The sequence below is a fragment of the Maniola jurtina genome, chromosome 10, assembly GCF_905333055.1.
Source record: "Maniola jurtina chromosome 10, ilManJurt1.1, whole genome shotgun sequence".
In the NCBI taxonomy this organism is placed as follows: domain Eukaryota; kingdom Metazoa; phylum Arthropoda; class Insecta; order Lepidoptera; family Nymphalidae; genus Maniola; species Maniola jurtina.
In genome coordinates this window covers 13,793,679-13,816,727 of record NC_060038.1, presented here as the reverse complement: position 1 = coordinate 13,816,727, position 23,049 = coordinate 13,793,679, and the positions used below count along the sequence as shown (strand labels likewise).

Below are 23,049 nucleotides of genomic sequence, written 5' to 3'. Positions count from 1 at the left end.
GTTCGATATTTATTAATTAATATAGATTATTATGTCATTAATTCATAATTACAGTCTATAATAAAATTATTATGAGGATTATAAAATTCAATGCCAAATTAGTAAAAGGGCCTCCACGCGTTACCTTCGACTGCATACCAGTCTAATAACATAGGTTCATATACCTTTCAAAGTTCATAATCATCAGGAATATACAGATAAAATGATTGCTAAATTCCAAGCACTTCAAAGTGCATGAAGGTTTTTAAAACGTACAAGCATATTTAATTCTTGGAAAACTTAAGTGGCTAAGTTTTCTAAACTAAGGCTTTGCAAATAAATCCGTGTTTCTTATCATAAAGCACAGTGATGTTTCACTAGTCGTCTGCGTGACGACAATCAATCTCTTCCAAATCTCTATGGTCATCATCATCATCATCATCAACAACCCATGGTCGGCATACTAAGCATGGCTCTCCTCTCAGACTAAGAAAGGCTTGATAATTGATATAGTCCGCCACGGTGGTCCAGTGTGAATTGGCAGACTTCACAGACATTTGAAAACAGTAACTATGGAGAACTCTCAGGCATGCAAGTCCTCACGATGCTTTTCTTCAACGTTAAAGCGACGAATCTATACTAATACTAATAAATAAAATTGGAGTGTCTGTCTGTAATTTCGAAATAACTACCTCATATTAAGCTCATATGGTTATTTGAACGATACCATAACTGAATCACACGTTTTTAAAATTTTTGTCTGTCTGTCTGACTGTCTGTTTGAAAAGGCTAATCTTTGGAACGGCTGAACCGATTTTGACGGGATTTTCACAGGCAAGTAGAGGATTGACCAGGGCGTAACATAGGCTACTTTTTTAACCGACTTTTAAAAAGGGAGTTGTGTTTTTCTACCTATGTACACCGAAATCTCCGAGATTTCTGAACCGATTTGCGTCATTTCTTTTTTAATCGATAGAGGAACTTTGCGACATTGTTTCATAAAAAATTTGGAGTCCAACCCCTCAATCCTAATGCTGCAGGGGATCTGATCAATCCACGCGGGCGAAGCTGCGGGCATCAGCTAGTTATATATAATTGTTTTAAACACACATAACTCCAAAATGCTAGAGGTGGGTGCTCGGGATTTTTAGGGTTCCGTACCTCAAAAGGGAAACGGAACCCTTATAGGATCACTTAGCCGTCTGTCTGTCTGCCTGTCTGTCTGTCCGTCTGTCCGTCTGTCGTGTCTGTCAAGAAAACTTGTTGTGTTGACTTAGAATCATGAAATTTGGCAAGTAGGTAGGTCTTATAGCACAAGTAAAGGAATAAATTGGAAAACCGTGAATTTGTGGTTATATCATACAAAAAAAAAACAAATGTGTTTCAATTTTCAAAGTAAGATAACTATACCAAATGGGGTATCATATGAAAGGGCTTTACCTGTACATTCTAAAAAAGATTTTTATTTATTTTTATGCATAATAGTTTTTGATTTATCGTGCAAAAAGTCGGAAAAAATTTCCGAGTACGGAACCCTCAGTGCGCGAGTTCGACTCGTACTTAGCCGGTTTTTTATAAAGGTTGTATTGTCAGGTTGGTACTGTGTAAGTTTGGTGAAGATTTGATAAAAAATTCAGAAATAGAGAACGGAACTCCTCAACGGATAGCAGCAAATTGATCGCGATCATTATAAGAGCTTAGTAAGTGCTATATTCTAACATATAGCATACCATGCATCGAACCTCTGACCTACGAATAGGAGGCGGACGTATTAACCACTAAGCTATCACGACTCGTGATATGAGCATGAAAAACTTACCGAAAGAGAAATGGCCCGATCTCTTCCAACTGCAATTGGTTGTCGTCCCCACTCAAGTATTGGTCCACATTAGTGTAGTTGAACACGAATACTTCAGAAAACACCTCGTACGTCGGCTTGTTCCACATCCGATAGATTAACTTGCCTTCTTGCACGTCCAAATACTGTGAACAAAACGTAGAAATTCAAAAATCAAAAATGTTTGAGTGATTTAGGCGATTTATGACTCTTCAATACTCCATCACCACACCCTCGACACTCCATACAAGCTATCTGATGTAATTACCTATTATTACTACCGGAGCACCTACCTGTCCGCATACAGTGTGTGTGTGTATATTATATATTTATGTAAAACATATATCAGATTTTACCCGAGCGGATCTGAGCTAATCTAGCAAAAAAATAAAACTACCTAATAACATATTATGCTCATTAATATTTTAACCTATCCCATGTTATAACAATTCATTTATACACTTACACAAGAATGAAAATATTTAATTAATTGTAAACAAGGGCAAAGTAAGAGGCTTAAATAATGTTAGTATAAGCATCCAAGGGCTCACACAGTCCGCTGAGATCGCCTTGACTCGGATCCAAAGTTCCAACTGCATACTTTTAACAGGGCTCTCTCCGTCACTCGTTTCCTACAATCGTAGTTCCAATTTCATTTGAATATTAAGCAACCAAAGTCCATGAAATTTTGCAGACATATTCTAGAAACTAATATCTGTGTCTGTGGTGTTTTAGATTTTTCTAAAAATATGTAGTTTTAAAATTACAGGGGCGCAAAGATTTGTATGAAAATTTTTAAGACCGCGTAACTTTGAAACCGAATATTTTAACAGAAATCTGGAAAACCACAGACATAGATATTAGTTTCTAGAATATGTCTGCAAAATTTCATGGATTTTGGTTGCTTAATATTCAAATGAAATTGGAACTACGATTGTATGAAACGAGTGACGGAAAGAGCCCTCTTAAAAGCTTGATTTTATACAACTTTAATCGAATTGAGCAATAGGGTTTATTACTCATCGATTTTACAATAATATTAGTGAAATTTTTGCGCCAAACTTATTTTAAAATTAGCTAAGTACATACAAGTTAGCCCTTGACTCCAATTTCACCTGATGGTAAGTGATGATGCAGTCTAAGATAGTAGAAATAAGGCTAAAAACCGGCCAAATGCGAGTCAGACTCGCGCACTGAGGGTTCCGTACTCAGGTATTTTGTCCAACATTTTGCACGATAAATCAAAAACTGTTGTACATAAAAATAAATGAAAATCTGTTTTAGGATGAACAGGTAAAGCCCTTTCATATGATACCCCACTTGGTATAGTTATCTTATTTTGAAAATAGAAACACATTTTAATTTTTTTAAATGATGTAACCACAAATTCGGGGTTGTCAGATTTATTCCTGTACTTGTGCTATAAGACCTACCTACCACATGGTTCAAGGTCAACGGGAAGTACTCTATAGGTTTCTTGACAGACAGAAAGACAGACAGATAACAAAGTGATCCTATAAGGGTTCCGTTTTTCCTTTTGAGGTACGGAACCCTAAAAATATGCCTTAGCCTGTAAATTTTAAATATTAATTATAAAATGTTATTTTAAATTTACAGGGATAATTTCAATAAATAAAATTTACCCAAATATATCCGCATAAAAATTGTATTGATACTTTGATTAAATAGTGTGAATCATGTGCGTTTTCCGATCTTGTATCTTATAATTGACGCAAAATATCCACCACTTTCCGAGAAACGCAAATCTTTATTCCAAAGCTTATTCTACGATCAATAAAACGACACAGGAACAAAAGATCTAGGTGTTTGTTAAAAAATGTAAATTAAAATTACTAAAGCCAACTACGTCAAAAACTGTTCACGGATCTAATATTTTACGACATTTAAAATTACTAGTATTGATTGCGCCGTAAACATTTTTTGTAAACTTGATCCCACCAAAAACATTTCATGTAAAATGTTGCCAAGACTCACAAGTTCATAATGCTTTCACTGTTAAAAAGTTATGAGATCTCTAGTAGAGCCAAGCCCCTAGCTGAGCTTAGAATTGCGCTGCCCATGGGACCTATCCCAAGTCCAAAGTATATAGCTCTTAAATGCTCTTGAGTATATCACATTTATAACAATAAAGAACAAATAACTCTACTTACAAGCTCTGATTTTACAAACCCTAAATCTTGGTTAAAAAAGGACGGCTTGGCCGTTTAATGTTCGTGGTACTTTTATCTGATATGACATTTAGGCTATTCTAGGGTACTTCCCGAAGTCCTAGAAGACTGAAATTTGGTGTGTACACTAGAAATTGCATACAAACTACAGGAAAATTAAGAAATTCAAAATTTTCCCCCTCCACTCCCACGTATGGGGGAAGCAAATTATTTGTAAAGTCTATCGCTAGAATGCTGATATTTTCAGGATAATATGTCCTTGACAGACTTATCAAACGTACCAAGTATCAATTCTCTACCTGTTATGGTTTCAGATTTATTGCCATTCACAACCCCTCTAGTCAAAAGTTCTAAAGTACTTCCCTAAGTCCTAGAAGACTGAAATTTGGTATGTAGGCTAGGGATTTCATTCAAACAACAGGAAAATAAACTTTTCCCAGTCTGTACATTTAAAAAATGTGTTTCCTGAAGTCCTAAAAGACTGAAATTTGATATATCTGCTTTAAAATTGAGTTGCAAGATTCCACCCAAACAAACATAGTTACATACATTGCAAGTGGAATAAAAGCTTTTAAAAAAAGAGGTAACGATAGAGAGCGGGCCATGAAAATGATGTAGGTACCTACAAAAAATAGATCCAAAAAAAAAATCTAGGGCACCTGCCAAAAAGAAATGAAATCCCACCAAAAACATTTCATGTAAAATGTTGCCAAGACTCACAAGTTCATAATGCTTTCACTGTTAAAAAGTTATGAGATCTCTAGTAGAGCCAAGCCCCTAGCTGAGCTTAGAATTGCGCTGCCCATGGGACCTATCCCAAGTCCAAAGTATATAGCTCTTAAATGCTCTTGAGTATATCACATTTATAACAATAAAGAACAAATAACTCTACTTACAAGCTCTGATTTTACAAACCCTAAATCTTGGTTAAAAAAGTACGGCTTGGCCGTTTAATGTTCGTGAAACTATTACATGTCATAACATATTATAATATTAAGGTCATAAGGAATAGTTTGTTCGACAATTACTAATTTATATTATTCTTCATGATTGTCGCACAAGCTATTCCGGGCTAGACTAGAAGTTTTGACTGTCAATAAATCTGAAACTATAAAAGCTAGACAATTGATACTCAATGCGTTTAATAAATCTGCCAAGGACATCTTATCCTGAAAATATCAGCATTCTAGCGACAGAATTTACAAATTTGCTTCACCCATAAGAGGCGTAGAGGGGGGGCATTTCCAATTTCTTAATTTTCCTGTAGTTTGTTGTCAATTTTTAGTCTACATACCAAATTTCAGTCTTCTAGGACTTCGGGAAGTACCTTAGAGGTTTTGAGTAGAGGTTTTGATGATCATCAGTGAGGGACGAAATCGGCGTATTTTAGGTATCAATAAATCTGTAACCATAAAAGCTAGATATTTGATACTTGGTATATTTGATAAATTTGCTAAGGACACCTTATACTGCAAATTTCAGCTTTCTAGCGTCATCCAGACCGAAGTTATGACGAGTCGAAAATACGGCGAAACACTTCGAGAAAAAGGTACGTAGCGCCCCGGCCGCCGTTTGGCTCGTCTTGGCGGGGGCACTGCCGTGCCCCCTGATAAATAATAACAATGTTATTTATTACGATTTAATCAAACTTGTTAAAAGAACACACACAACTTTTTATGCGAAATTTACAAGCCTGTAATTAAAATTACAATACAGTGGACCCCCGGTAATCCGACAAACGTTTTGCAGGACCTTGTCGAACTATCGAATTTGTCGGATTATAGAGTACTGCCTAAGACCCCCTATAGTCCGGAATTTTTTACAAAAGGGTACCTTGTAATCCGACAAATTACAGATCCAATGATAAGATTCTATATGTTATTCACAACTCTGAAGAACAAATCATACTTCACTATGTATGTCAGTAAATTCAATAAAAATAGACATGTCGGATTACAGAGGGTGCCGGATTAGACAGGGGCCGGATTACCGGGGGTCCACTGTATAACAATTGTAAGTTAAAAATTTATAACACCCCCGACAAGTGAAGGTTACAGTAACTAGAGAAAAGAGCTGATAACTTTCAAACGGCTGAACCGATTTTCTTGGACTATACCTACTCGTAATAACACTCTCGATCAAGCCACCTTTCAAACAAAAAAAGCTAAATCGGTTCATTAATTTAAGAGCTACGATGCCACAGACAGATACACAGATACACCGATACACAGATACACACGTCAAACTTATAACACCCCTCTTTTTTGGTCGGGGGTTAAAAAAAAGCTAAATCGGTTCATTAATTTAAGAGCTACGATGCCACAGACAGATACACAGATACACCGATACACAGATACACACGTCAAACTTATAACACCCCTCTTTTTTGGTCGGGGGTTAAAAAAAAGCTAAATCGGTTCATTAATTTAAGAGCTACGATGCCACAGACAGATACACAGATACACCGATACACAGATACACACGTCAAACTTATAACACCCCTCTTTTTTGGTCGGGGGTTAAAAAAAAGCTAAATCGGTTCATTAATTTAAGAGCTACGATGCCACAGACAGATACACAGATACACCGATACACAGATACACACGTCAAACTTATAACACCCCTCTTTTTTGGTCGGGGGTTAAAAAAAAGCTAAATCGGTTCATTAATTTAAGAGCTACGATGCCACAGACAGATCTCTTCTTCTCAAAGCTTTGATCTCAAAGCTCTTGTTTTTAAAGTCCACGTATGTGAGTTATTATTCCATTCCACCATAAATTCTAGATTTAGATGTATGGGTTGCCGATAGAATCCTTATATTATCCTGATATTTTTTTTAATTCAATATGGCGACTGTATGAGTTATGACGCAAATGTGAAAAAAATCTTCCTTTTTAATTAAGTAGTACTTGTTGTTTTTGTTTATAATTAAATAAAATTATTATGACCATCACGGAATGTAGGCTATCTACACAGATGCGTCCATACAACAAATTAGCACCTTTAGTGTGCCTATTTTTTCAAAGCTTAACATGGCTCTCTCCGTCACTCGCTTCATACAATCTTAGTTCCAATTTCATTTGAATATTAAGCAACCAAAGTCCATGAAATTTTGCAGACATATTCTAGAAACTAATATCTGTGTCTGTGGTGTTTTAGATTTTTCTAAAAATATGTAGTTTTAAAATTACAGGGGCTCAAAGATTTGTATGTAAATTTTTAAGACCGCGTAACTGTGAAACCGAATATTTTAACAGAAATCTGGAAAACCACAGACATAGATATTAGTTTCTAGAATATGGCTGCAAAATTTCATGGACTTTGGTTGCTTAATATTCAAATGAAATTGGAACTACGATTGTATGAAACGAGTGACGGAGAGAGCCCTCATAATATCCGCATGTAACTTATCACATTGACACTTCAATAAAAAGTGTGAAGCGTTTACGGATTTTGACTTCGGTACATCACGAAAATTTTCCGCGATTCTTTCGAGAAAAACACATATCACCACTCCAAAGGAGGTGAGGAGAAGGATAAGAGAATTCAAATTCAAATTCAAAATATTTTTATTCAGTTACTTTTACAAGTACTTATGAATCGTCAAGAGCTAGATGCTACTCGTTCGGAATGCCTTTCCTGCCGAGAAGAACCAGCAAGAAACTCGGCGGTTGCTCTTTTCAAGAAACGGCGGCTCGAGAGTTCAATCCCGGGCACGCATCTCCTAACTTTTCCGAGTTGTGTATGTTGTAAGAAGTAAAATATCGTGAGGAAACCTGCAGTCTAAGAGTTCTCCATAATGTTCTCAAAGATGTGTGAAACCTGTTAATCCACACTTGGACAGCGTGGTGGACTATCACCCACCTAACCCTTTTCATTCTGAGAGGAGACCCGTGCTCAGTAGTGAGCTGGCGATGGGCTGATGATGATGATGATGATGATAGGAGATATTATGGCCCCTTTTAATTGTTTAAAATGATTCCGATTTCAGATTTGGAGATTTAAATGACGACGTATTTCCATTTATTTTCCGTCCATACTTCATACTAAATGACAATTTTACACACCGTTAAAAATTAGTTAAAAGTTAACGTTAACTTTTCCCTTTTCGTTAGATATAAGTTGCAAGTTCCAGGTCCAGGGTAGACGCAGGTTTGAATCCTGCGGGTTCCGCAATTTTTGATATGTGTTAAAAAAATATTTAGAAATTTCTTTAAAGTGACGTAAAAAGTAAAAACTGTGATAAAAATTATAAAAAGTTGCAAGTTTTACCTTACTTTACTTTTCCTTTTATACAAAAAAGACGGAATTATCGTAATATCTGAGAGAGGTGAGTGAACGCACTGCACTAGGTCACGGACGACGACTTTAGTACCGTCGACAAAAATGTTGCATTTTTTACCCGACTGCGGCAAAAGGGTTATGATTTTAGCAGTCTATGTATGTATGTAGGTTTGAATTTATGCGTGTTCCGTAGTACCTAACTACTGAGTAGATTTTTATGAACGAGGTGTCAAGCGATTTGTTATTATAGTTCGGGTGACATAGGCTACATTTTACACGAAAAAAATCGATCTGACGGATGTTACATCCAAAAAAGTGGGGGTCTTCAAATTTTTTTTTGCTATTCTTAACTATCTGTCGTAATTAAAGAGATTTTTACATGTAATTGAAGATAAAGTGACCCTACTTTTTATTTTCCCATGGAAACAAATTCCTTACAAAGTAGCTAGCAATAGCTATAGGTAGTAAAATCTTTTTAGGGTTCCGTACCCGAAGCGTGCCAACGGGACCCTATTACTAAGCCTCCGCTCTCCATTCGTCCATCCGTCTGTCTATCAGTGGGCTGTAACTCGTAAACCGTAAGAGGTAGAGAGATGAAATTTTGACAGGATGTGTATTTTATTGCCGCTATAACAATCCATACTTCCATACTAATAAAATGCGAAAGTGTGTCCGTCCGTCTGTCTGTATGTCTGTCTGTCTGCTACGTTTTCACGGCCCAACCGCTGAACCGATTTTAATGAAGTTTGGTACAGACTTGGTACACATCCCGGGGAAGGACATAGGCTACTTTTTATCCCGGAAAATCAAAGAGTTCCAACGGGATTTAAAAAAATCGAAATCCACGTGGGCGAAGCCGCGGGCATCCCCTGTAAATAATAAAAATTTCACCATGACCGCCATGAAAATTTAAAAAAAAAGGTTATTTCTTGTACTATCGTCGGGTACGGAATGGAACCCCTTGTGTGCGAGTCCAACTCGTACTTGACCGATTTTTATATGACGAAAGTTTCTAGTTACGGCGTGATTGAATGACAAACAAATAAACAAACATACTTTCGCATTTATAATATGACTAGCTGATGGTCGCGACTTCGTTCGCGTGGTTTTAAAAAAACCTGTTTATTATGCGGATTAAAATGCAGCTTATGTCAATCTTCAGGTCTCCAAAAAATCACGTTACGGCGTGATTGAAGGACAAATCAACAAACAAACACTTTTTCATTTATAATATGGTATAAAGATATAGTTAATTTTAAGATTAGCGATATTTTTGCTTTATTTTTTACTAGAGGATGCCCGCGACTTCGTCCGCGTGGATTTAGGTTTTTAAAGATCCCGTGGGAACTGGTTGATTTTCTGGGATAAAAGTAACCTATGTCCGTTCCCGAGATATAAGCTAACCCTGTACCAAATCTCGTCAGAATAGGTTAAACTGTTGGGCCGTGAAAAGGTAGGACAGACAGACAGACACACTTTCACATTTATAATATTAGTGTGGATGACTCTTCTAGAAATACAAATCAATATTTAAGGAACCTAATCAGTTTACCGATTTGAGCTTTTTATTTTCCTGTCATAAATTATTTATTTTGCTGACACTACTATACAAATTAGGCAAGCATTATATTATTTTGTTTACGATTGATAATTTATGCAATACCGGTACACTATAATAGAGTTGTAAATAATAAACTGCTATTAAAAACCGATTCATTATTTCGTACCTATATCATGTTATAGTCTAAAGGCGAAACATGGGCGTATCGCAATTATCCTAGGCAATTTTCAGGAATGCGCCGAGAGCTTATAGTGCAAAAAGAAAAATAAAACCGACTTCAAAAACCACAAACACTAAAAAGTAAAAAATATTTATTGTTTCTACACGTGTAATGTATGTATGAAGTCGAGCGAGCATAATAAAAGAAACTAGAAATCCAAGTGTGAACTCGCTCGACTTCATACATACATTACACGTGTAGAAAGATTTTTTTTTTTTAACTTTTTAGTGTTCGTGGTTTTTGAAGTCGGTTTTATTTTTCTTTATTGAATAGATTTAGTACTTTATAAACTATCGCACCTACTTCATAACCGTTTTTGATTTTTTCCGTTCGAACCGATTTTGATCGGTTTTTCAGGCAGAAAAAAACTATAAGTTCAAAAAGAAAAAAAACTTGAAATCATGTGGCCGAAGTCACGGGATAAGGTTAGTTTCAATATCACAATATGATACTTTTTAATAGCCTCTGTTTTGAGATGGAGGTAATGTTTTGTAATACAAACGTATCATTAACCAGTGATTTGCTGAATTTTATATTTGCGAGTATCAACACTCGTCGCTTAACCTTAGGGTTGGCACTTTTTTTTTATACAGATACAAGTTAACCCTTGACTGCAATCACTCCTGGTGATAAGTGATGATGCAGTCTAAGATGGAAGCGGGCCAACCTGGAATGGGTATGATAATTTTTATTAAGCCCATACCCCTTTGGTTTCTAGACGGCATCGTGCAAGAACGCTAGATGGCTTGGCAGCACGGCTTTGCTAGTAGGATACGTTCAGCGAAAAACGTTCAATACGTGCAGCGTTCCGGTACGATGCCGCGTAGAACCCCATCAGGGTATGGGTTTAATGAAACTACCATTCTCCTTCCAATTTAGGCCACTTTCATCTTAGACTGCATCGTCACTTACCTCCAAGTGAGATCGCAGTCAAGGGCTAACTTGTATTGGTCCATAGTCCAGCCACCAGGCGTTGTCCCTAACTTACGTTGTTCCCCGGACATGGTAGATAGATAGATAGATAGATAGAAACTCTTTATTGCACACAAAAACACATATAAGGATAACAACACAGTAAGAAGAATCCAAGAAGAAGATGGTAGTATCCAACATAAGGATATCCACACAAGAAAAAGTCAAGACTCTAGGACCATTTCGGAAAGCAGATTCCACTGAGAAGAGCCAGCAAGGAACTCAATCCTACCCTCTGTTATTAATAACTCATATTTGACATCTCATATCTGACATTTGTAAAATTTTCGTGCAAACATTTCAATGATTTACCATTGAATCCTGATAACTATAATACTTCCATGTACGTTTAAGCCTATTATTTTTAATATTATATTTCTGTAAATATAATATGATTTTTAAAAATAGTAAAGTGGCAGCCCTAAGACACGGGACAAAAACTTAACTGCGTTTTAAACGGCTAAAATTTATTTAATGTTACAAAATTAAGTTAGTTTTTGTCTGCTTCAATATGGAATTGCAATTCGACATACTTACCTACCCACTTAACTTTTTACCCATAGCTTGACTTTAACAAGTTTTTAAAAGCTTTTAAAAATTAAAAGATCTGATACAGAACATACTTAGTAATATATTTTTTGTAATAAGCCTTTTTTACAACAATGTGACAGCTAATCATAGCCATAGATAATAATCAAATCCCATAGTATTAATGTCATAATGGTTTGAAAAAAAAATTTCAGTTCACACAGGCCAATAAGCCAACTAAGTGCGCTTATAAGTCAAGATCACATCAAGACCGCTGGTCTCTTCTCAGAATTTTTTAAAAACATCTTTTTTTTCTTTATTTGTACACCTTAAAAAAACGTCATAGAGATTGAGTGAACATTATGGACAAATTCTGGAGAACTCAGCATGCAATTTCCTCTCGATTTTTCCTTTATTGATGAAGCAATTGTTATTTAATTTCTTAGTACGCTAATAACTCCGAAAAGTTAGTGGTGCGTGCCTGGGATCGAACCCCCGACCTTCCTAATAGGAGTGACTATCATGGCACTATTTCAAGGGTATTCAATAGTAATTAAATATATGTAATTGATTATTAAATTTTAAGCAATTAAATATCACTTGCTTTAATGGTGAAGAAAAACATCGTGAGGAAACCTGCATGCCTGAGAGTTCTCCATGTACCCAAAGGTGTGTGAAGCCTGGCAATCCACATTGAGCCAACGTGGCAGACTGTAGCCTAAACTGAAGCCTTCTCACTCTGAGAAGCAACAGCAATCAAATCTAAAAAGCATATTACACAATCGAAGATTATGTAAATGATAAAAAAGCACGGATTTGACTCGCTCCAGCAATGCGCGGGGCTGCAATTGCTTGTATAGTATGGAATATCATTGTAAATTGAACAACTGAAAAGAGCATCCGCCGAGTTTCTTGCTGGTTCTTCTCGGTAGCAACGGCATTCCGAACTAGTGGTAAATTATTTGACGATTCAAAAGCACTTGTAAAAGTTTATTTGAATAAAAATCTATTCTATTCTAATACGCTCAGTAGTCGACCGACATGGGTGGATCATATTAAGTACTTAACTAATTCACGATTTTCAAAGCCACGCCTAATCATTTATGGTTTTTACACAAAACATAATTCTACGGCTCATTACGCACCGTACCCTAAAGCAATAAATCATATCACAAAAAACAAAATTGTTAAATCAATTCTAAGGTAACGTGAAGGTAATAAAAATGCGTCAATCGCATACTAATAAACGGTTCAGAGTTAACACGTACTGCTAATTATCATTAGTCTGTGTCAGTTAAAGTTTTGTGACGCACAAAAGCCAAGCCTGATGAATTTTAAAGGTCGTAGCGCATTTACACGACACCGCTTCAAATCGGAGTGACCGCTAGTTGCCCACGCGCTGACAGCTAGCAGAAAGCTCGCTGTCCACGCGATGAGAGCTAGCAGTACGGCGCGCGGCGTTTCCCTACTGTACACGTTACAATTTGCTTGTAAACAACACTGTAGACGCGTCTTAGACCGCCGCGCTCGCTTAAAGCGCTTGGTAAGGCACGAAAGTTTTTTTAACGTCCGTTAAAAAAGCGTTCAAATAGAACAAATGCATTCCCAAGTATCTGTTCACACGTCGACGCTTTTTTAACGCGCACTTTGTATTGTCAGCGCAATGCTTTTTAACGCTCGTGCGAATGAAGCCTTAGCAAGACGTCAACCATCGAGTAGCTAGATTGCGGCAAGCTCGCTTGCTGCGCGCATATTGCAATTGTATGTTGTCACTGTAAAATGTATTACAGAGTACGACTTTAAACCCATGTTTGAATGTTTATTCATTTACCGCGCGGGAGCTGTGAAAGTGAGCTACGATCTTAAAACCTGACTGGGCGCACCGATTTCGCTCGGGTAGGATTTCCGGTAGGCGATCTGCAAGGCATCGTCAAGGTCTGCACCCGTACGTAGTCGAGATTTCACGGACATGTACAAAGCGATTTGGTAGGAGGCTACGGCCGTCGCTAGTTACCACCCTATCGGCACGGCTGCGTACCGCTAAGTGTTTAAGCGTTCCGTTACGATGCCGTGTTGAAACTGATAAAGGGTAGGTAAGTATGGGTTTAATAATAACTGTCACACATTTTTATTAATTTTATTAATTTTGTAGTTATTTCAATCACATTTATTTGCATAGTTAATAATTAAAAACTGATAATAAATATTTAGTAATAAGTAAATTCAGTCATTATTTTTAGGAAATATTTGTTAATATTATCTTGTTTTTGTTTTATTATCCTTCGGAGCTATATATTTTTTCCAAATTTATTATATGCTAATATTATGCGATCGGTCATTTATTCATTGTGTTACCCGCATAAGTTGTGTGTGCCCGTAAGTGGTGTGTCACACTGAATAAGACTGACTGTCTATTGTATTTTTTAAGTGTTTTGTGGACATGCCGTGGGCGTACCTCATAATAAATAAATAAAAATAAATAAATAAATTTTCCAGGCTAGCCCGCTTCTATCTTCCGCAACTTCACAGTGACTGAGATTGCAGTCAATTAAAAAAAAACGACTCGTTTCTAATTCGAACCCACGGTTGTTCACTATCATGGGCCATATAAGAAAGCTCAAAGCAAGCAATGGAGGGAGCTATGCTTGGAATGCCAAAGATGCAGTTGAACTAGCAAACGACATACATATAGACACACTATCATATTTATAGTATTAGTACGGAAGGATTGAAGTATGGATTATCATATCATGATTCAAAATATTCAGTCACGTTTTAGTTTAAAGATAATACTCGTGTGAAATTGTTTTAACTATTACTCTATGACGTCTTTAAAAAAAAAAAAAACGTTAATGATTTATGATTAGTGTATCAATTTTGTTTACGAAAAAAATTGGAAAAAATTAACAAGAAAAACTCAAACCGCGCCTCCTAAGACTCAGGTTTCTTTTTTTATTTAAGAGCTTTTTTATTCGTTTTTTCGTCTTTGTCATTGCGTCAAAATTGGTAACTGATATTTCTGAACTCAAAAAAAAAATATTTTTTTATATTTCTTTTTTATTCGACCTCTTATACATATCTATACCTCTTATAATATCGATTGTATTAAAAAAAAAATTTAATCCCATTTGCTAACCCTTGACTTGTGCCTGCACCTGGTGTCTATTGATGACCAAAAAGATAAGTAAAAGATAAAATATCTTACCCAATTTGTAACTATGGTGGCAGGGTCGGCTGCCACTAGCACCACCGCGAAGACGATTAGGAATGATCCATATACAGCTCTGATAACAGATTCTGAAAAAAAAACGTTAGCTGAAAAATTGTGACCAATGTAATTGTGCAATGACTTTTTAAGAGAAATAGTTAAACGACGATAAGATAATTAAAAAACCTGCCAAATGCGAATCAGACTCGCGCACCGATGGGTTCCGTACTATAGTCATATTATTTCGACATTTTGCACGATAATTCAGAAACTGTTATGCAAAAAAATAAATGAAAATTTCTTTTAGAATGTACAGGTAAAGCCCTTTCATATGATACCCCACTCGGTAAGTATATTAATCTTACTTTGAAAGTTGAAAATACTTTCTTTTTTAATTTTTTTTTGTGATGTACCTACTTAACCACAAATTCACAGTTTTCGGATTTTTCCCCTTATATCTGCTCTAAGACTTACATACCTGCCAAATTTCTACAAGAATTTCTTCAGGATTCTAGGTCAACGGGACCCTATAGGTTTCCTTGACAGACACGACAGACGGACAGATAGACAGACAGACAGACAGACAACAAAGTGATCCTATAAGGGTTCCGTTCTACCTTTAGACGTACAGAACCCTAAAAATTAGAGAGTTCCCACTGGATTTTTAAATAACCGATTCTTATGCGAACGAAATCATCATAATCTAGTTAAAAAATATTTAAGATTTTTTTCCACTAGTCTCTCTTAAAATCTTACCCTATTAGGTATGCATTAAAATGCTAGTAAATTACAAAAAATCATAAATATAAAATTAAACGCGTTATTTAACTATTCATTATTTTTTATGAGCACTTACTTAATCATATATCAACGTAAATGTTATGCGATAAATATGTTAATTTTAACTCGGTAGTAAAACGGAACAACTCAATCCACTAATTTAGCAGCTTTTATACCTAACATCATTTTAATTAAATAGTTTTATGGGCGTGACTCCATTGAAGCTTCTGTCTTTCAAAATTTAATGCCTGCAATTTCGTCCGCATGTGTTGAATTTTCAAAAATCCTTTAGCGGATGTCTACGTAATAAAAGCTATTGTACGATGATAGATCAGTCAGTCAGTCAGTCAATCAATCGTCTTTTCCTTTAGAAGATAAGAGTCATCATCATCATCTCAACCGATCGCTGGCTCCCTACTGAACACGGGTTAAGCCCGTTTGGTGGTTGGCCCTACAACCTTCTCATTCTGAGTATCCTCTCAGAATGATAAGAGCTTAAGCCATTGTCCATCACACTGGCCAAGTGCGATTGGCAGAATTCTCACATCTTTGGAAATAATAATGGAGAACTTTCAGGAATGCAGGTTTCCTCATGCTGTTTGCCTTCATGAGAAGAGTTTAAGCCATCGTCCATAACGATGGTCAAATGCGATTGGCAGCCTTCACACATCTTTGAGAACATTATGGAGAGATCTCTGGCTTGCAGGTTTCCTCACATCTTTCACTTCACTGTTAAAGCGAGTAATATTTAATTGCTTCCAAGAAAACACACATAGCTACGAATTGTAGATAAGAAGTGTGTGCATGGGACAGAACCCTGGCCCGTCCCGCCCCTACATCCTCAATTCAGAAAATTATAATTTCATAGTGAGTGTAATTGCACATTTATAACAATAAACTTTCCTGTTTGCCACTAAATTGTTATGGTAATGAAAAAGTGATCGTGTATAATAAATTTTTATGTATCATCTTCAGGATACCACGCTGCCGGATCTCGTAAGAATGTAATTGAAAAAAGTCATAACTCGTTAATATTTATATATATTAACGATTTCCTACATACCAACAGTTAATTTATATTCATACCTAAATGAGCAGAATAAATTGCTAGTTACTGCGTCCAAGAAATGGTTTAGGGCGACAGTTCAATTACATTTAGCCCTAATTTGCACGAGTGTTAAAAAAGCGTTGCGTTAAAACCCGGCGGCGTTAAAATAAAACAAAGTGCGCGTTAAAAAAGCGTTGACGTGTGAACAGATACTTGGGAATGCATTTGTTCTATTTGAACGCTTTTTTAACGGACGATAAAAAAGCTCTCGTGCGAATGAAGCCTTAGTGTTCAAAAAACAACAACGTTTACAAAATTTTAAAAAATCGACTAAGAGTAAGGGCAGAATGAACTAGAGTGAGGGAACTCTTAGAGAGAGAGAGTCAGCGTATGCCAGACCGTCGTTATTTTATACTAGAAGATGCCCGCGGCTTCGCCCGCGTGGATTTCGATTTTTTTAAATCCCGTAGGAACTCTTTGATTTTCCGGGATAAAAAGTAGCCTATGTGCTAATCCAGGATATTATCTATCTCCATTCCAAATTTCAGCCAAATCCTTTAAGTAGTTATTGCGTGAAAGAGTAACAAACACACACACACACACACACACACACACACACACATACAAACTTTCGCCTTTATAATATTAGTGTGAAAAGCTGAAAGTTTATCTGCGTATTGTCCTCAACACAGGGAGGAACGATCAGCGACTATAAAGTTTGGATCATGGTGGCTTTGGGAGATAACAAGTAATAAAGGTGTAAAAAATCTTACGTCCAAGTATAAAGTAAAATTTTTGAATAGTATTAGAAATCGCGTCATGCATTGCCAGACACTGTGTCGTGGCAACCAGCCGCCCTTATATAAAAAAAATTTAAGAGTTAAAGGGTGGCAGTTGGGGGAGTGAGGCCAAGATCCACTCTCTATTCCCTCACCCTCATAGTCCGATGGAACGGTAATCTGACATGACCGGAGAGAGATTAGCCGCAGGACTGTCCTCGTGTAGCTATGAGTAAGGAAACCTAAAAATATCTAAGTACGTTACGTGCGGGGGTTAATTTATTATTTGTCATACGTTAGGTAAGGTAATGGTAGCAAGGTCAATGCGCACGGATGACCTTTGCAGCTAAGGTCAATGCGCACGGATGACCTTTGCAACTGCAATTCAAGTACATAGACATTATTAGATTAAACACTTTGTAAATTATATAAGTACTGCTTATTTTGATAATATAAACATGCGGTTTCCACACTGCATAATTATTTAACGTACAGTGAATTATTTAAGTTGTGTAACAGCAGTATTATGATTTATAAGTGTGCATTTAATTTGAGGTTTATTTGGCCTTAATTTTTAGGGTCCGACTCAAACCATGGAATCCTGAATAGGGGTGTAGAAATTAAAATTATATATATTACAAGACAATGCCTCTAACTTTGTCTTTTAATTATTTTTTTAAATCCCGCTAGAGAAAGAGACGCATCGCGATTCGCGAGGTCTAAAAATGCACTATTCAACTAGAGTGTGGGAACTCTCTGTTTGATCCTAAATCGACGATGTAATATCAATTCTTAGGCTATGGTGACGTGAAATCATAGAAAAATAGGGCTACCTCAGCGCTACCTGCGTCCAATAGACTAACATTTGACGCGAGCCAGTAACGCCAAAGCCTTGACCATTTACGATTGGTTAGACGTTTCCTTACTGACGTGTTTGTCTAACTAAAGCAACCCAATTCATGCCAGTTCTACACTATCGCTTCAATCTCCGATCTCCCGAACAGGAGCTGGATGTCTTACACTAGCTATCACGGCTCTATTAAGTATTAAAAGCGGAATCCCACGTGCGTTTCCCCGCTAACGATTTCCCGTTAGATTTGACCCTGGCCTTAACTCCGTAGACGAGGCCTACGAGTTTCGTAGAGGATGTTTTTAACTGCCTGAAATTAAAAGTTTCTAATGATGAGGTGTGATAGCTTTGTGATTGAGATGTTGGCCTCCTCTTCAGAGAGCCCAGGGTTCGATTCTGGGCACGCAACTCTAATTTTCGCATTTATGTGCTTTTTAACGCAATTAAAATGGCCTGCTTTAACGGCAAAGGAAACCTGCAAATCTGAGATTTTTCATATTGTTTGGATCCGATGGATGAGGTCACTCAAACTAAACTTTGCGACCTTGGTGGACTATGCCCTAATTCATTCTCGTTCTTAAAGGAGACCCGTACCCAGTAGGTAATTGGCCGGCAGCGATGGGTTGATCATGATGATAATGACTGTTATAAATTATACCTAACAGCTTAGTGGTAGATATTGGGCTCCTCTTCGGTGAGTTCGATTCTGGGCATGCATATCTAACTTTGCGGACTTTTTGAACAGTCAGCTAAACATCACTTACTTGAACGGTGAAGGAATCATCGCGAGGAAACCTGAATGTCTGAGCGTTCTCTATAACTAATGTTCTCGGCGGTTTCTAAAAACTGCCAATCTGCACTTGGCAGCGTGGTGGACTATGCCCTTACTGTAATCCTTCTATGCTAAGAGGAGACCTGTACTCAGTAGGTACTAGGCCAGCGATAGGCTGTGTGGCTGAACTTACGTCTTTTTTGTACTGTAAAGTTTTGTATTCTCATAATAGATATCCTGCCCTTGCTAGGCACATGCTGCATCGCCTTCTTCGCCCCCAGCACCATCTTTATTCTGAAACAAGGATAATATTTCATCAATCATCGTCTGTCTACCACACTACCACAATTATTACTCTATCCACTACCGGGCTCCCTCTGTTACGTTATCCCATACAAATGATAAAGACGAAAAATCAGTGAGTGTTAACCATTTCGAGTGACCAAACAATCACAAACGAACCTATGTTTTCAAAAAAAAAAATTCAAAATTCAATTTGAAAACTTATTAGGTTCATTTGTGATTGATTGGTCACTCAAAATGCTTAACGCCCTCTGACTTTTTAACCCCCGACCAAAAAAGAGGGGTGTTATAAGTTTGACGTGTGTATCTGTGTGTGGCATCGTAGCTCCTAAACTAATGAACCGATTTTAATTTAGTTTTTTTTGTTTGTAAGCTGGCTTGATCGAGAGTGTTCTTAGCTATAATTCAAGAAAATCGGTTCAGCTGTTTGAAAGTTATCAGCTCTTTTCTAGTTATTACTGTAACCTTCACTTGTCGGGGGTGTTATAAATTTTTAATTTACACTTGTTTATCTTTGTATGGGATAACATAACAGAGAAAGCCTTATAATAACTTCTCTCCGTGGATAGGGACATTGGTCATTTGTAGGGATTCCCACTGAACCGTACGTTCGGAAATCTGTTTTTTTTTTTGCGAGCTAGGTTTGTGCTTGATGACAAGCATACATAAAAAAGTAATGATGAAGGCGAGGTTGCAGCGCGCTTGCCTAGATTACCCATTCACTCTTGCCTTGAAAGTTTTTAGGTTATACGTTGCAGGAAAAACGGGTGCCGGAAGAGTAATCCACACCAGCTTAGCGGTTTGTATCATGAAACGTTGAGAAACAAGTGTAAATTAAAATTTATAACACCCCCGACAAGTGAAGGTTACAGTAACAAGAAAAGAGCTGATAACTTTTAAACGGCTGAACCGATTTTCTTGGATTATAGCTAAGAACACTCCCGATCAAGCCACCTTTCAAACAAAATAAAACTAAGTTAAAATCGTTTCATTAGTTTAGGAGCTATGATGCCACAGACAAATATACAGATACACACGTTATAACACCCCTTTTTTTGGATCGGTGGTTAAAAATCTGTCTAATAAATACTACACGCAAAATCCTAAGTTGCTAGATCTAGATTCAACAGCCAGTGGTTTGACCAGTACGTTGATATGTTAGTCAGTTTCTCCTTTTATGTAAAATAACTACAATAGATTAAATAATTCATAATCCCGTCCGCGTAGATTTATGTTCAAAAATCCCGTGAGAACTCTTTGATTTTTCAGGATAAAAAATAGCACTCTTCAGGTCTTTAATTAAATATATCCATGCCAAAAATCACGTTGATCTGTTAGCCCGTTGCGGCGTGATTGAAGGACCAACCAACGAACCAACAAACAAACTCACATTTGCATTAATATTACTTAGGTGGTAACAATAAGATATAAGACTTCATCAATTTATCATGTAAAAAATCCAATAAGAAGAACCAGTAGGTATGCTTGTAACTACTGAATAATAACTTAAATTATAAAACTGTGAGTATAATAATTATTATTATAAAATGGTAAAATATAATTAACTTCAAGTTTTTGCACAGGTCAAAGGCGAAACATTATGAACCTACGGCCCCCGTGGCATTACAAAGGATATCTTTGTCAAATCAATCATAATTCAACAGGATAAAACAATGTCATGTTTTTGTAGTATTGTAAGCAAAAAATTAAATGTTAGGTAAGTTTTTGCAAAATTTAAAAAAAAACTGACGTGTATTCTATAGAAGTGCCTACTTAAAGTTCCCGACAGGTCGACATGGCACTCGGCCCTCGCACATGCGCACACTCATACCTCGATTGCCATGTCGACCTGTCTTGTCTTGAAAAATACTTGTCTTGTTGATTTATTGACTTGTCTCAGACTTGGACGCGTTTGGAACCTTCGAAGCTTCAGAAAGTGTACAATAGTACCTACCCAATTTGAATAAATGACTTTGATTTTGACTTTAAATTGTCCTTACTGACTGATCTATCAACGCGCAGCCTAAACTGTGAAACCATGTCGACGAAGTCGTGAGAAAAAGTTACTAAGTATAAGTATAAAACAGTATGTACGAATTTAAGTGAGATACCTACTAACTTGACGAAGATAATGCACGTATACATTAAGAAGGCAATTTTGGCGGTTTTTTGCTCTTTACAGAATGAAAACGATGGATACTGCGCCAGACACGTCGATTAGTTACGATTATTTATTGTTTAGTTTTTTATTTACTTGTCATTGAACTCATATAACAGCGTATAATTTGGACACTTTTTTGAAAATGAATAGGTAGGTATGTAATTTTTGCAATTTGATACTATTATATTTTTTATTATGTGTCTGATTTATTATCAAGTACTTACTTACCTTACTTACGTCTTTGACAATACGAGCAAAACCACTTAGTAACAGACAACAGTTCAATAAGTCAGGTTTAAGAGGGGTCTCTCCGTCACTCGCTTCATACAAAGGTAGTTCCAATTTCATTTGAATATTAAGCAACCAAAGTCCATGAAATTTTGCAGACATATTCTAGAAACTAATACATGTGTCTGTGGTGTTTTAGATTTTTCTAAAAACATATAGTTTTAAAATTACAGGGGCTCAAAGATTTATATGTAAATTTTTAAGACCGCGTAACTTTGAAATTGAATATTTTAATAGAAATCTGGAAAACCACAGACATAGATATTAGTTTCTAGAATATGTCTGCAAAATTTCATGGACTTTGGTTGCTTAATATTCAAATGAAATTGGAACTACCTTTGTATGAAGCGAGTGACGGAGAGAGCCCTGTTAAAACTAGGTATAGGTATATGCTTTTGATGTACTGCAAGTTGCAACCACACCTTTTCTTTTCCTCGGGGGAGGAAAAAATCCCCTCGAACTAATTAATATACCTAATGTATCAAAAAAGCCCTAATGGTTCTATTATTTCAAATAAAAACTACGCAATCGTTGTTCTGTTAAGTTTTGTTTATTTTACATACGAGTATTAATAATACCACACACAGTTTTACGATAATACTGTATTGCCTATATTATGAACCTTTTTTGTTTAAAAAAACATTTATTCATATATTCATAGTTCACTTAATCATAATGGTGAATAACTTTAGTTTCTCTAAAAATATTGATAATTTATTCATAACTAATGATATCCTTCCGTCAATGCGGAATAAAATTGGTATTTTGCACTAACCAGTGGCAGCGGTTAGTGAACTTCTTCAAAATAACAAGTGTAAATTAAAAATTTATAACACCCCCGACGATCCAAAGTATTTGAGTTTTCCAAAACATCATTTTCAAATAAATAATTATGTATTTAGGCAACGTCCATCTTGACAGCTTGACAGTTGTCTATTGACATAATATTATGAACCTAACGGTTATCTAACCTTCTTTTCTACAAGAAAACTAGAAAAGAGCTGATAACTCTTAAACGGCTGAACCAATTTTTTTAGATTATAGCTAAGAACACTCTCGATCAAGCCACCTTTTAAACAAAAAAAACTAAATTAAAATCGGTTCATTCGTTTAGGCGCTACGATTCCACAGACAGATACACAGATACACAGACACACAGATACACACGTCAAACTTATAACACCCCTCTTTTTGGGTCGGGGGTTAACAAAAGAGATTTAAGTAATATAATTTATATTAACTTAGTTTTGAGATTAACGGAAATGGATGCTGGGACCTCGATTTTGGTTA

The 23,049-nt window shown here is 36.4% G+C and overlaps 1 protein-coding gene across 2 annotated transcripts in view; it reads right to left on the bottom strand.

Moving 5' to 3' along the window:
- LOC123868899 (scavenger receptor class B member 1-like) overlaps window positions 1-23,049 on the bottom strand; it is a 59,309-nt gene that overhangs the window by 20,229 nt on the left and 16,031 nt on the right. For both annotated transcript variants that reach the window (XM_045911565.1, XM_045911564.1), the window contains exons 2-4: window positions 19,201-19,301; window positions 14,776-14,867; window positions 1,799-1,962 (exon numbers count right to left, since the gene is read on the bottom strand). In XM_045911565.1, the coding sequence (XP_045767521.1) occupies window positions 1,799-1,962; window positions 14,776-14,867; window positions 19,201-19,294 (350 nt within the window). In that variant the 5' untranslated portion in view covers window positions 19,295-19,301. The remainder of the gene's footprint in view (window positions 1-1,798; window positions 1,963-14,775; window positions 14,868-19,200; window positions 19,302-23,049) is intronic.